Source organism: Lingula anatina, chromosome 7, assembly GCF_051362555.1.
Source record: "Lingula anatina isolate TDL-2025a chromosome 7, LinAna3.0, whole genome shotgun sequence".
Classification (NCBI taxonomy): Eukaryota; Metazoa; Brachiopoda; class Lingulata; order Lingulida; family Lingulidae; genus Lingula; species Lingula anatina.
In genome coordinates this window covers 15945285-15960090 of record NC_141773.1, presented here as the reverse complement: position 1 = coordinate 15960090, position 14806 = coordinate 15945285, and the positions used below count along the sequence as shown (strand labels likewise).

The following is a 14806-nucleotide window of genomic DNA, read 5'->3' as shown; positions in this document are numbered from 1 at the left end:
TGCAAATCATTGATTTATTAACATTTATTTATTATTGTTATTATTAGTGTTGTCGAAGTATCCAAATGTTATGACATTTTGTTACCGTTGATGCGTACAGCTTGATGAGTAATACTAGCACTACCGTATTCCAAAAAAATTTAGGGCTGTGATTATATTTGGAGATAATACCCCCGTCACACTAGAGGGGAAATGAGCAAGAACGCCGTCGGAAAGACAATTATTTGTGCGTTCCTGGAAATTCGAAGAACATTCTAAAAATTCCGAGTGCATTCCAAATTTTTTTACCCATTCTTGTGGCCGGCTCGCCATTCTTCATCATTGCGCCTCTGGTGTGACGGGGGTATAAAATCCCGCCAGAATGTTTCGAACGTGCCTCGAATGAGCTGAAATATTAATTCAGCCAGCAATCGAACTACACTAGTACGCCATTCGAAGTATATTCTAAATATTCTGACTGCCTTCTGACAGCATTATAGATATTCCTAGTTTTCCAACTACATTCGAGCTGCATTTGAGAACTAATACAGTAGAAAGTACATTAAACATTCCAGGCGGGTTCAAGCGCATTCTGAGTTTTCCAACGGTACTCTTACAAGAATTAAGGTCAATTTGAACTTTTTCCCGAATGTTGTGCGAATTTTGAAAATTCTTCATTCAGGCTCATTCTGCTTGATTCCTGCTGATTCCGAATAAGTGTGACGGGGGCTTAAGTGTGGTTTGCTTGCGCTCGGAGAAATACGACAGAAGGCCGAGTTTCTGTTCATATCCCGGCAGCCGCTGTGCTAGGGAAGCAAGTCAAAGCCAATGCTCAACTAAACAAATCAATTATGAGCTTGCTTGCAGCGCGTGACGTGTGCTGTGAGATCACTCTATTCCCGGTGAAAAAAATCGAAGTGCACCGAACTATGATCTTTTTTTTTTTAATTCTCAGTAGTGATCCATATTAAATCGTCATGAGATAACAGTACATCATTGCCTGCGGGACACGAAAGTTCTGAGTTAATAGCTGTCACAGCATGTGCTGTATGTGACATTTAATCAAACGGCTGTATGAAAGGTTTTGTATCCTCTAGGGTAATGGCCTTCCAGATTAAAGCCTCTGCCGATAACCATATTTTCAGTGTTGGTGACAATTTTTCCTTCCATTTAGTTGACGCAAGGATGTTTTGACCAGAGCTGGCTGTGCCTAAATTCAGAAAAAAGCCCCATCGAATGCACGGTGTATTTTGGTGGCAGTGTGTAATTTGACATACATACCGAGAGAAAGTACTCGCATTTCGTCGAAAAACTCCCTTGAAACCCAGGCCTTTTGAACGGATTAAGCGAGCACTACCTGCAGATTTTTAGCACCAACACCCATATTTTAAAACCACCAATCCACAAATTAACCAACACACCGTACAACTAGGGACCGTTCACATGAAAAATCTGTTTTCTAAAAATCTATTGTCGGTATCTAGTGATCACGGTCTGTGCCCTGAATACCCCGCGGCGTAATTAACTAGCAGCGCGAGCGAGTCGTTTCCAAAGCTGTAATTAATTCTTGGCTGCGCTCGGAGGAGATTCTGACGCCTGGACGCATGCGCAGTTGTATCTTTAAACTGTGGATTTCGTCAGTTTGCACTCATATCTGTCGTGTGTATATGGACCTCATCTTCTTCTTCGTCTTGTTGTTGCACAAAATCGACAAACACATTTTTCAAAGCAACCGCGACTGTCATTTTCTTTCTCTCTGCGCATGCGTCCAGGTATCAGAATTTCCTCCGAGCGCAGCCGAGAATTAATTACAGCTTTGGAAATAACTCGCTCGTAAGTAATTACGCCGCGGGGTATTCAGGGCACAGACCGTGATCACAAGATACTGCCAATAGATTTTTAGAAAATAGATTTTTCATGTGAACGGTCCCTTATTTAGCACTGACAAAGCGATAACTAGCTCTAACATTCATCCACTCTGATAGTGCAGGTTAATTTGTGGGTTAGGTGGTTAATATGGGTGTTAGTGCTAAAAGATCTGCGGGCAGTGTAAGTAAACGCTAATCCGTTTATAAGGCCTGAAACCGAATAAAGCGTTATCGCCACGGTCAGTTGTTCTTTATACTATTAACAATGTGGTCTTTGTCAAGTGACCATGAATTGGAAGACACGTTCAATAATTAAACACCGCGGCAATTAAGTGTTTTGTTAATCTTCATATATAAGTTCTTATAGACTCTTTTCTAAAAATTCATGAAGTATTCTAATTCCTTTCCAAGCGCTCCAAAGTATCCATATTGTTAGAAGAAAGCATAATTTCTCTACTAGAATGATGCTTGTAATTATTTGGGTCATTCTTCAATATTTTTGATGCACAGAAACAATACAATACAGAATTAACCCCCCGCTGATCAGCTGACTGCCTGTCAAAGTCGATTGTCATTCCGAATCGCCCACTGTAAATGATAGAAGCTTGGTATTTGAAATAAAACATTAAGACGGTCGGCCGAAAGACGTAGAAAACTATACAAGTATGACTGTCCGTGTATGTTAAGTGCGTGTTTAGCTATGTACTGGTATCGTTGTGTTGGCGATTGCACTGGGATTATATGAGGTCAACTGGCCACTGCATTCCACTACCAGGGTCTCCGGCCATAGACACAAACCGTGCTCTGTTGTTCATTGTTGTCAGTAAGGTTACGTTGCATTTTGTTTGCCGATAATGTTCCGTAATTAGTAGATATTAATGGGGTATCATATCTTTAACAGAATCTAGAATTGACAATTTCACATGTTTACTATAATTAATCGAACCAGAACGTATGACATGCAGTTTTCGGTTAAGCGAGATTAGATAATTTCACTGTTCTGTATATTAACCCTGTACCCTCCTTGAGCAAAGGTCTAACGGCGTGGTCGGTAGTAGAAAATGTATTAAAAACACACAAACTGGACCATATTTCAGAAAAAAATGCGTTTCCTGAATTTCCCTACAATAAAGACGGCATTTTTGTAGTCTGAAAATAAAATACGTACAAATTAATTAGGGCAGAATCAGAATAGTTCGGTAAGGACGTACATATGAAACTAGCCCTTTTCAACCCATTTGTGCTCTAGGCTCCCATTTCCATGTGTAAATCATTCCCGTTCCAACACCCTGTATTATGTTTCTACAATACAGCCTTTGGGCAAGCAGGCTAAGGTTTTCAGTCCCGAAACCTATGGTCGCCGGGTGCCTGTCAGGTGCTTGCGGGCGAGGGCTGTGTACGTGACAGGGTCGCACCAGAAAACGCCTGGCTTATCTTCTGGTTCTGGTATAAAGCTGGCCTGAGTTTTGTTCCCACCAATCGTTTTGGAATCGGACGAGTGGTATACTGTGTGTGACGCAAGGTAGGAGGTTTTACATTACAGTTTTTGTAGGGGAGGTGAAACTACAGAAAGTTAGGTTTTCGCTAATTTTTCAATTCTCTGCTTGTTTATTAATTAATTTATTTATTTATTTTACGAATCGGTATATTACCATGTGAGAAAAATTAGGTTTCCAGGCAATCCCGTTGGATTCGTTATGATTTAAGACATTCATAATAAATCTTAAGTGTCCACGAGCTGATTTGAGTATGAGGAAGTAGCTAATCTCAGGGCGACTTTTGTCTGCCATTTAAGCATTTAAGGTGCATTCCCGTAAACTCCATAGGTCTACGTGGATCGTCCAACTCTGCGGGACTCCCACCGAGTGCAATCAGCTTAACTGAATGGCACGCCTCCTTTTGTTTACAACATACTCGTATAATCATCAGCTTTTCTGTATTCTACTTAACGCCAGAAAGAGGCGTGTCAGTCTGTGAAGCTGATTGCACTTAAAGAGAATCCCCACAGTGTTAGGTTGATCTGGATGTGTCTGCCTGTGCAAATGTGTCTATGCTAATGGAGCCTAAAATAACGTTATGCTCTATGATAATTCAAGTTTAACCGGCAAGGAGAACGCATTTTCCTCAATTCACAAATATGTAACCAAAGAAAAGGCTATATATAATGTTAATGTTCATAACCAGAGATGTGTTCATTTGATGTTTACGATTAAATATTGCCAAAGCCCCAACTTTGAAGGAGGTGAGAGTGGGCAAAAATTCGTTCCCCAAACTTAACTGACGAAATAAAACAAAGTATGTACAAAAGTCAGACTTGCCCTGGTGCGATCAAAACAGATTCGAACACAACACTAATTCAGTGGCATTCGCTACAATGCAAATTGTGTGTCTTACATTTTTCTCGTATTTTAGCCATAACAAAATGAAGACAGCAGTAGCCCTGTTGGTACTGGTTCTGGTCTCCTCCAGTCTGGCAGCCACCGACTGGGACAGAGCACTTCAGAGATACGTAGGGATGTTGGCTATGGAGATTAACCACGCTGTGAGTATATAAGGGGCCGTTCAGAATGAGTTATGTCGCACTAGCTAGTGCGCAATAACTCCACAGGGACTCTCGCTGAGTGAAATCAGATAGACTCCTCTTGGCGTTGAGTAGAAATCTGGTGAATACACGAGTGTGATGGAAACAAGAGGAGGCGTGTTGGTTTGACTGCATACAGGCAGAGAGATAGCGTTTTGCTTTTTCTTTTTTATTGTGATTGTCTTTTTATGAATTTTTAAAATAGTAATTAGATATCGTCTCGGACAACGAGGACCACTGATTTATGCAACCAAAAACAAAATGTAGGAATAAAATAATGATTTCCAGGGGCGGATTTAGGCCGTCTTCTGGGTCTTCTGGAAGACGGTCAGATTTTCAAGTTTACATTGTCAGCCATCTAATGTTTTCTGTCGGAAGACGGTCAAAAATGGAAGATGGATCAACAAAGATAATTTGGAAGACTGTCAGAAAATATCTCTGGATCCGCCCCTGATTTCTCTTAAGGACAATTAATTTATCCACTGACGCACAAGTTCCTTAAATAGTTGCTAACACGAGTTCAATGACTGGATGGTTAAAACAAAAATTACATGAACAGGTCTTTTCTTATATTCTGAATGACGTTGGTCTCTTAAGTACAATGAAGGCATGTTAAATTATGGTAATTGTCCGGTCATTAATTTCGAAGTAAAAAATAATAATGAGATATCATTTCGGTTAACAAGGACCACAGATTTGGGCATTCAAAAATAAAATCATTTAGAACTTAAGAATGAAATAATGATTTCGCTTCATCATCGTTATCTTAACCACTGACGTCTTACTCTAGCCCCACTCAGGGGCGGATTGAAGCCATCTTCTGGGTCTTCCGGAAGACGGTCAGATTTTCAGGTTTACACTGACGGGAATCTAATTTTTTTCTGTCGGAAGACGGTCAAAAATGGAAGGTGGATCAACAAAATAATTTATAAGACTGTCAGAAAATATCTCTGGATCAGCCCCTGGACCACTAGTTTCAAAAGTTCGATGAACAAATTTTTTTAATATCCTGAATGACGTTGGCCTCTTACATACGATGAGGGCATGTAAAACTATGGTAATTGTCCTTTTATTCATGATAAACAAAAATATAAGGATATGTGTGAAACTTAAGCCATTTCCTGTTATAAAGCATTTGTTTAGAACCATTGCCAATTTATCATTTGTCAAAATAGACATAAATAGTGGTCTTCAAGTTTTAGGCCAGTTTTCGGGCTCCTTTGTGCAAAAGGCTGGACAGGAAAGATGGCGCTCTTGTTTACCTGTTTCAAAACAAAACCATTTGCATCTGAAACCGTTCATTTTACCATTGTAATAAACTTGGTTCAGGCAGCATATTAAAGTAAAATTAAATCTAACATTTAACCTCTGAACTTCGTTTAATATCGCCGCTTGTGAAGTTCCGCGCAGCATGTTATAAAACAAGACGTTAGGCTGAGAAAAAATTTGGAGGGTGGGGGGACAAGCTGTTGAAAACCCACAGTGCACATGCAGGCGGTTTAATTGCAGTGCTTGCGGTACTCATCTAGAACCTTATCGATGGAAAAGCTTAATATTTTTTATTGGAGAGAGGAGAAGACCAACAATTTCAGAATTCCAACATGTACATATTATTAATTATTTTTCTAAAACCTATGGGGGCCTCCCTTTGTTTCATGCTTCATTTCTACCACAGTTTCAACGTAATCGTTGATGGCTGGTGATTTCCTTTCCAGGATAACAACGTGGGGAGCACATGGAAGAACTGTGGCAAAGCCAATGATCCCATTCAGCTGAAAAAATTCAGCATCAGTCCGGATCCCATCGCCGTGCCGGGCAATATCACTTTAGGAGCTGCGGGTGAGAATCGACAGCTAAGATATATGTTCGTTTTGTGTACGCGTGAGCGTGCGTGAGTGTTTGAGCGTGAAGAGATTTTTCACCCTTAATCTTACCTGGTATTTTGAAAAATAGATTTTCATTCACGACAGTCATTAGGATATTAAATATGATAGTAAACTGTCCGAAATCTACTGTATTTTTTTTTCATTTGTTATTGTAGGACATGTGGCCTCTGCTCTCACATCCCCATTGAAGGCAACCGTGGACTTCCAGGCTTTAAGAAATGGCCACTGGATTAAACTGCCCTGCATTCACAAAGTGGGCAGCTGTGTGTATGACGACGTATGCAAGATTCTGCCCCCTGGACCCTGTCCAGCGGGGGTCAAGGTCTGCCACTGCCCGTTCCCAGCGGTAAGTGACGCCCTCTCACTCTACACTCCCGCTTCCATTCTCTGTCTGTCACTCTCCAACACAAACACAGACACTCACACACACACTCACACACACACACACACCCACACACACACACACACACACAAACGCACGCACGCACAGAGAGGGAGAGAGAGATTTGTCTATTGAATGAGTAACTAACCCTATCATTTTTTCCTTTTCGTCTTCTTTTATCACTTACCTTCGGTGATATCAGCTCAACTTTACACTGGGGCGGGTGTGATAAAACATTAAACCCGAATCTCATTCACATATTGTACATTCCATTGATCTCAGATATGTATTTGTTTTCTCGTTGCTAGGGCCTCGTTGCCTTGCAGAACATCAAGATTCCCCTGGCCCCTGTGGGTCTTAAAATGAAGCAGACCCAAGTGAGAATGAAAGCAGTCCTCAGTCACAATGGCGTCGAAATGGGCTGCTACGAGCTAGACACGGATCTTGTGGTCAACTCGTAATCTCTTGTCTCATGACTCCGCTCTCACACCTCTACAATTTCCCCCGTTCAACTGTAATTCTGAGACGTTTAAGGTGTGTGTGAACTCAGCCTATTTGCTTTGAATTTGAATTAAAGGAAATTAATTAACACTGTTCGGCAAACTAAAAACCCAAAGCCAATCAGGGCTCAAGTGACTCTTACCTTGTATATCACATGGCAGTGTCCATCAACTGAGTTTGAATAAAAGCATTTGAATCATTTTGATATTTGCGTTTTAGCACATTTGCTTCATTGTTTGATTTATTACTGAACAGAATATTTCTCTGACATCAGTCTCACTTTATGTGTTCAAAAAATTATATAAGTCATGGCCTTAAAAACCAAGATTGGAACTTGAAACCGAGGAAGTGGAAATCCCGATATAAGAAGCAAGAAGTATGCCTGAAATAATTGCATTTGGCACTTTTTAATCTAAGACAAGTGGAAAGTATGGCGTTTTCCTAAAAAGAAAGTTTTGCTTCTGTCTCAGTTTTAGGATTCGATGTCAAGGCCTACAGATTATTTAGGGAAAATGCTCAATATTTAGTCTATTATTATTAATAATAATAATAATACCGTTTATTGTTTGGTCGAAGTGGAAGGACATTTTGTTCTAAAAGTTTAGGTCAGTTTTCGGGCTGTAGCTATTTTGCGAAACAGGCTCTTGGTTGAAAATATTTTCATCCCTACCATCCAAATTCAGATTCAGATTAGATAAGATTCAGGAGAAGCTATATGTATGAACACTTATGACAGGCAGCCTGCTTATGCCATGGGAAATCATTTCCATTAATCAAAGACCAATTTAGAACTGGAACAGAAAGTGGACGTGTGGATGGCCCTTTTACGCCAATCCGTCCGAGCGTTCACTGGGTGGGAGGAAGAGTGAACAGATTAATCGGAACTATTAAACTTATGGAGCTATAGTCGAGGGCTTTTTACCTCCCGCTGCGTGCGTTTTCAGAAGCACGCCCAGAACAAACCCTCCAGTGATTTCATTCCTTGCTAAATTAAACCGCCACAAAAACGCCATGTTTTCTAACGCACGCGTGTGGAAGGCAGGATCAATCAGTGGAATGGTAGATTTGGCTTTCTTTGTGTATGACCATAGTCGTATCGTTGTATTGATGCGTAAGGAGCAAAAAAAGTGTTATGCTGTGTATTTATCTTTCCGTTGCTATGTGAGACTTTGAAAGGGTCAGAAAGGGTCAGAAAATTGCATCATTAACTGTCCATCCCATCAATGATCCCACTTTATTTAAAACCAACGTTCATTAACAGAAAATGATGCAGTTTCTCAGTTTCGATAAACTAACCAAGGTATAATTATAAGGATAAGATTGACGTAGGAGTGAATGACGTGTGTGATACTGGTACCTGTGAAATTTTTTTTTAATGAATTGTGAATTGCGCCAATTGATAAAAAAAGCAAATAATGGGATTTCATTTCATAAGGAAAACTGTGTAACATGACCCACCGTTTCACATATAAATGAGAGTCGTTAGCAAGTTCAAACAGAAGCAGCAAATGCGCACCCACCGGGACAACGGCAGAAGAATACCACATAAAATGTAAGTCTCTATTCCTTTCATACCTTGATTAGGGTCCCTAATTTCATTCATTGCGATTTGTCGGAAAGGTCTTTGATGCTGAAATGAAAATGCGAATCAGAGTGTTGTATTTGTAAAACGATTGTTTTGCATTTAAGCACGTCACGCTGAGATATATATTCAGTTTGTGGACACTTCCTAGTTTCCTCTAGAAATTGCACGGGGTACTATATTTACCATTCGGTTGTTGCAAACGCAAATGATAAGAACCTACTGTTCATGTTGCCTTAGTTATTCTAATGGTATTTGGACCTCAGAATTCCTATTTCTTAATATTGCCAATTAGTTCCACACCACACAAGCAAAGTCGACATGGTTAGAGATGCCGTTTTGGGGTTCGTATACAAAAAAAAAAAAAAAAAAAAAAAAAAAAAATTCCAAACGAACTTACTTTCTTCTTTTAAGAGGTGCTATATTTATACGAACGCAGTTATTCAACAGGTAGAGATGGAAGACAGAGTCAAATTCCCATTTCTGTGCTCTGAAACCATTCTGTATAGTAAACAGGTTAACGATTTATAATTAAATAAACTTTATCTCAGGCTGCCAAGCTGAAATGTTGTAGGTATGTGTAGGTTACAGTAGGGGCAAATGAGTCACTGAACAAGCCTTTGACCCACCATGTTTGGAAATTTCTTCTTTTTGTCAAATACCTGACCATGGCCTGTGCACAGGCGCAAGTAGGTGCTGCCTAACTTCCTCGTGTGAACGTACCACGCCAAGGCTTAATACGTGATGCGACGTCGTTAAGTCCTTCAAGTATGAGATTAGATTTGTTACAATAAAGATTGCCAAGTACAACTGCTTTACTTTGGTTATTAGTGACACTGCGCCCCGTGCAACAGAAACTGCCTTAAGTAACCGTACTAAGAACATTGCCAACATTTGAAGTCTCAAACTGCAAATCTGCTTAACGCGTTAATGATTGAAGAAAGTCAGAAAACAAAGAGAACATACAGAATTGTGTCGAATGGAAAAAAAAACCTATATTGTGTTGATGTCACCATCAGATCCTTCGGATTTTTAAGGCGGCTTTGTGTTAGGAGGGGCCTTTAAGACTATTCTGCCGCTGTTCTATACGTGCAGGCAAATCTTGGAAGCAAAGGGACACGGTTACAGTGAAAGAACACGACCTTTTCACTTTAAAAACGTTAAAAGCTTTGCCCTGCTGGGGTAACTTAGTGACAGGTGAGCTGAATAACACATTTCAGGGTTTGTCATAGACTGTCAAGATTCGCCCTCCTAAACGTCTCTCAAGACTTGGAATATGAGACTGAGATTTTGAAGTTGGAAATTCAGGGTGTTAACAGATGTTTTAATAGCACCAAGAGACATGTCGTGAATACGCACGGCAAAGCAATGCCAAGATGTTATTCGTTTGATAGGTACGCTTCAACTTTAATTTGGGTACGACATTTTATGGATGCATGAAAGCTTGCTAAAGATGTGAGCGGCTTTCGCCATCTATGGAATCTTCTTTGAATATATACATGAAATGAGCGAGTGATCATTGTGTATTTTACCTCGAAATTACCGTTTAGTCTTCTGCCGAGAAAATCGATCGCAGTTTTGGTGATTTAAACAATGGTCATATTACCAGTACGTTACATACCATTTAGGGTGAACCTTGTCGTAAATAATACGAGAACAACGATAATTAACTTCACAATTCCTTCATCAGAGAGACGAAAATGACGGCCATTTAAAGATTTGATAACACATTATTGTATCGGAAAATGGCCAATTGGCTATTTATTGCTCTTTTAATTACATCTCATTAAGGTTGATGCTAATCTTATTATGATGAGGTTAAGACGTAAAAGAGATACTGAGGAGGCGTCTTTATATTATTTCTCTTGCAGAAATAAGAACATATGTTGAAGAAGTGTTTGTGGTTCTCAGCTGCATACGAATTTCGTTGTTGTTGTTGTTTTCTTTTTCATGCGTGATAATCTAAACTGTGCCTTTCTAATAGACCTCTTGACTTAGCATTTCTTTTAATATACAAAATACTCAACGCTTAACATAAACGCAGTTATAATAAAACACATTAAACGCCGAGAAATAAACAATCAGACTTAGATGGAAGAAATGAAAAAGGAAGAAAAAACAATACCTTTCCATTACCATAACAGTAAGTGATGGTGATACATTAACAAACTTATTCCCATGAAGCACAAATCGATTTCAATATCTTAAAAGTAGTCACTTGACTTAAGGAGGTAGGTCGTCCACTGCCACACATATATATATATACCTAATATAGTCACTTCACAGGCAAATGGAAACGCCGTTATGTAAGATTTAGACTGGGTTCCCATCCCTAGATCGATCTAACAGGATCGGTCCATCTCCACAGGGTCCCTCGTTAATTGCTTTCAGCCCAAGCGGCTTAGACGTCTGGGACGCCCACTAAAGCTGCTAAACGATAGTTTATTACCCTCTATCAGCCTCAGCAGGCGTGACAGACATCTAAGCCGCTCAAGTTAATTGCAATTAAGCGAGAATCCCCTCGGAGATAGTTCGATCCAAAGTTAGTACGATAGGGTCTGGGAATGGTCGCTTACATTACAGTTGATGAGAATGACCTTAGAACTTTTGCCATCACCGTGGTGCGTGTAACAAACGCAAGGAGAGATAACAGCACTCAAAGATTTCATTTTCATTTCTTGGACGGTTTTCGTACTTTTCTACATGTACATGCACAAGATAGTTGTATTAGCACTTAAAGCTATCTGCAACAGACGGTAATTCGTCCTGTTAATCACATTGGCAGATCAGATATATTAGGTAAAAGGAACGGACTTATCTACTCAAGGTAAGGGAATAGTTTGCCTTTCGTTTTAACCGTTATTGTTGAGAATCAGTTGCTCTTGTAATATCAATGTCTCGCTAGATTAAAAAAAAACATTGCTAAATTGATTTTTCGTTTTGTTTTAAAAACAAATACAACATAAATTTGTTCAAAGATTTTCCATATGGCATTCATAGTATGAAATGTAGGACCATGCCGATGGAAAACGAAATGGTCTAATGGATAGAAGCCGCTGCATCCAAGAAGAAGACCAAGTCGCAGAGACTACAAAATGCTCGATAGTGGCTTTTTTATCTCAATTTCTCCACGCTATAGTATCCGTTCCCTTTGTTTATCTAACGACCATCGTTCCTATCGGAAAGAAACTGTTGAGTCAAAACTTGAAGTGCCAAAGACAATGTTTCCAGCTGCAAGTATTGTATGAGGTTTGATTGAAGTTTAATATTTTTGAGAAAATAAAATTTAAACTCGCTGCCGGCTTCATCCACCCGATGAATGTAATTTTAAATATAAGGAAGGAAGGATATATATATATATATATATATATATATATATATATATATATATATATATATATATATATATATATATATTAAAATTGCGCAGGAAATCCTTTAAAGCATACTTCAAATAGTTTACCGTGTTTTACGACTCAACAGGTACTCGGCTATAAAGACGAACTGCCACGTCTCCTAGCAGATGGCGATGACGTATTTGTCAGAAAGATATTTATAAATTAGACAAACATGAGAGACCTTTTCCAGTTGATTACATTGAACACCATATTTCCATCGACATCGTGACTCGACATTTTGTCCAAATCGGTAATGGTTCTGCTTTTACTGGATGAAAATATTATCTGCTTATTCACACCTTCCCGGATGCTTTTCACAGCAAACAGTGTGAAATGCATGGTTTTTGTCTTCATTTATTCCTTTGCTGCCTCTCTTTCACCGTTTTGTAAGTTCTTACTTCGGAAGCTAAACGTTTTGAGTGTGCTCTCTACTACACTATTGAAAACGCTCGGAAATTGCTCAGCTAAAGAAAGCTTCACTCTATTAGCTTGGCTGCTTCTAATGCTAGGAGCGTGGGTCAAAATAATGTACCTGAAACCCGATGAAAACACTGCCCATACACCACGGCAGCAATGGGATGCTAAGGCAATAGTATGCCGTTCAGTCTTATGAAACCACACCAAAAGCATCTGCATAAGTACGTTCCGTCAGTGCGGACTTTCTGCGAACAACCTTCACAAGCCGAATAGATGTAATATGATGTAGATAGAGCATTATTCCTTTGTCCCACAAGATTTGGACCAATATTACGGCTTGGCCATTTTACTGCTACACTGTGATCAGATCTGGCATGCACGTGCTCAAAGCCTACACTGCGTTGCGTTTATCAAAGGTCGTTCAAAGGTCATCAGATGTCGAGTGGCTTGTCGGCCACCTTGGATTTGCGCAGGTTTGTTTTTGAGTCGAAAACGCTGAAAGAGCTCACCATTCAAATTGTGGTTTAATTATGCTATTGAAGGTAACGCATGGACACACGCACACTCTTGATAGCTATTGTTTGTAACACGGTGTTTCAGAGGGCACTCGAGAAGCAAGCACCTATCTACTATTCGTATGTCTTTCCCATAGTCTGATGATTGTAATGTGTTGAGCCCTCATTGTCCTCTCATCTTCAGGGTACTCAGCCCCGTACCCAGCAATTTCAAAGATGGTCGTTTCCGAAAAAGTGGACCTTTTACCATGAAACTTCCCAGTACCTAGATCAATTTTAACCCAGAGTGGGCCTTCTCCTGGCAAAAGAGCGCTTGGTTCGAACCCCCTCCCCCCCCCCCCCCCCCCCCCCCCCGGGCCGGGCCCCGGGCTTATAAAACTGCTGTGGTTTCGTATTTAGATATTGTTATATGTTGATGGCAGAGTTTTAAAGTGAATCTGTCTGATATCATGATGTGTGCAAGGACACTGTATGAAAACTTTCGGGAAACCCAAAAGATTTGGTGCATGAAAACTTTCCGGAAACCCAAAAGATTTGGTGCATGAAAACTTTCGGGAAACCAAAGCTTACAGCTGAGTGGTATTTGTCTATGAAGGTCATGCCACCACCATGGCAGGACTATCCACTTGTTTGTCTTAACTAGGAGCACAACATCTACATATGTGTACCTGTAGGGGCCTTTGTGTCGACGCCAGCCACCAGTAACTTGAACCTACTGACATACAATTAGATTTCTGTAGGCGTGTCTTGATAGTTCTCAATTAAGTCACGCTGTAGTTCTTAAAATAACCCTATGAGAACGCAAATACCAAATTCTTGTAGACATAGGGCTTAATATTTTTGCTGTCTATTTATGCATACTCGTAAATATTTAAAACCAGGAGAAATATCTCATATTTGACATGGACTATATTAAAACGAATTTGACAACAGTTTATGACGGCAGTTTGACAAATGCAACAGTTTTAAACGTCTCAGTGTTTCCTGCTCACTTGGAAACGCACTTAACGGCCCACTTTTATATTGGCCAAACAGTTTTGACGCACAGTGTATTACAACACTTAAATGACGAAGCGTCCCTCGGAGTCATGCACGAGAGAGTTCCATGTGACACAGGGTCCGGTTCCTATTGATTTGTACAGGTAAACCCCAACCTGGATTACGAACCACTTACATGTACGTCACACTAACCCTGACCGGCACGAATCTAATAGAAATAGAAACTTCATGTTCCTTTCTGTTACACGCACGGCACCCAAGTGATCTTTACACCGATGTCACTGAGTACTAAGTAGGTAGCTTGACATAGGTGTCAATGTGTTAATGTTTGACTTCCGTTTATTGCCAGACAGTTCTCGTATTTCATGCGTTACATGTGTGTTAACATTTTCCTCGAACATTGCGTGGGCTTCTTCAGGTTGATGACACATCCTGAAAATGAAATATTAATAAGTGCCAATGACGTCACCAAGTTTAGGAAAGGGTACAAATTGAGGCACAAACGTCACAACGTGCATTTCAAAACGCACCGACTTTAGTGTATCCATGTTTGCCGCTTCCTAAATTCCTTAAAACTATAATTCATCAAAAGTGAAACGTATTGGCTTTCTATTGTAAAAGTTAAATTCGGGTTGTGGTTAGGCACTGAATGATCGAAATTTAAATAAATTATGTTCTAATTCCTGTCTGTCGTCGAG

At 39.9% G+C, this 14806-nt stretch overlaps 1 protein-coding gene across 1 annotated transcript; it reads left to right on the top strand.

Moving 5' to 3' along the window:
* The first annotated feature begins 3221 nt into the window (after nt 1-3221).
* On the top strand, nt 3222-7402 carry LOC106180434 (ganglioside GM2 activator). The gene is made up of 5 exons (XM_013564415.2): nt 3222-3369; nt 4260-4389; nt 6144-6267; nt 6470-6660; nt 7005-7402. The coding sequence occupies exons 2-5, from the start codon at nt 4270-4272 to the stop codon at nt 7155-7157; spliced, it is 588 nt and encodes a 195-aa protein (XP_013419869.1). The 5' UTR covers nt 3222-3369; nt 4260-4269; the 3' UTR covers nt 7158-7402.
* The last annotated feature ends 7404 nt before the right edge of the window (nt 7403-14806 follow it).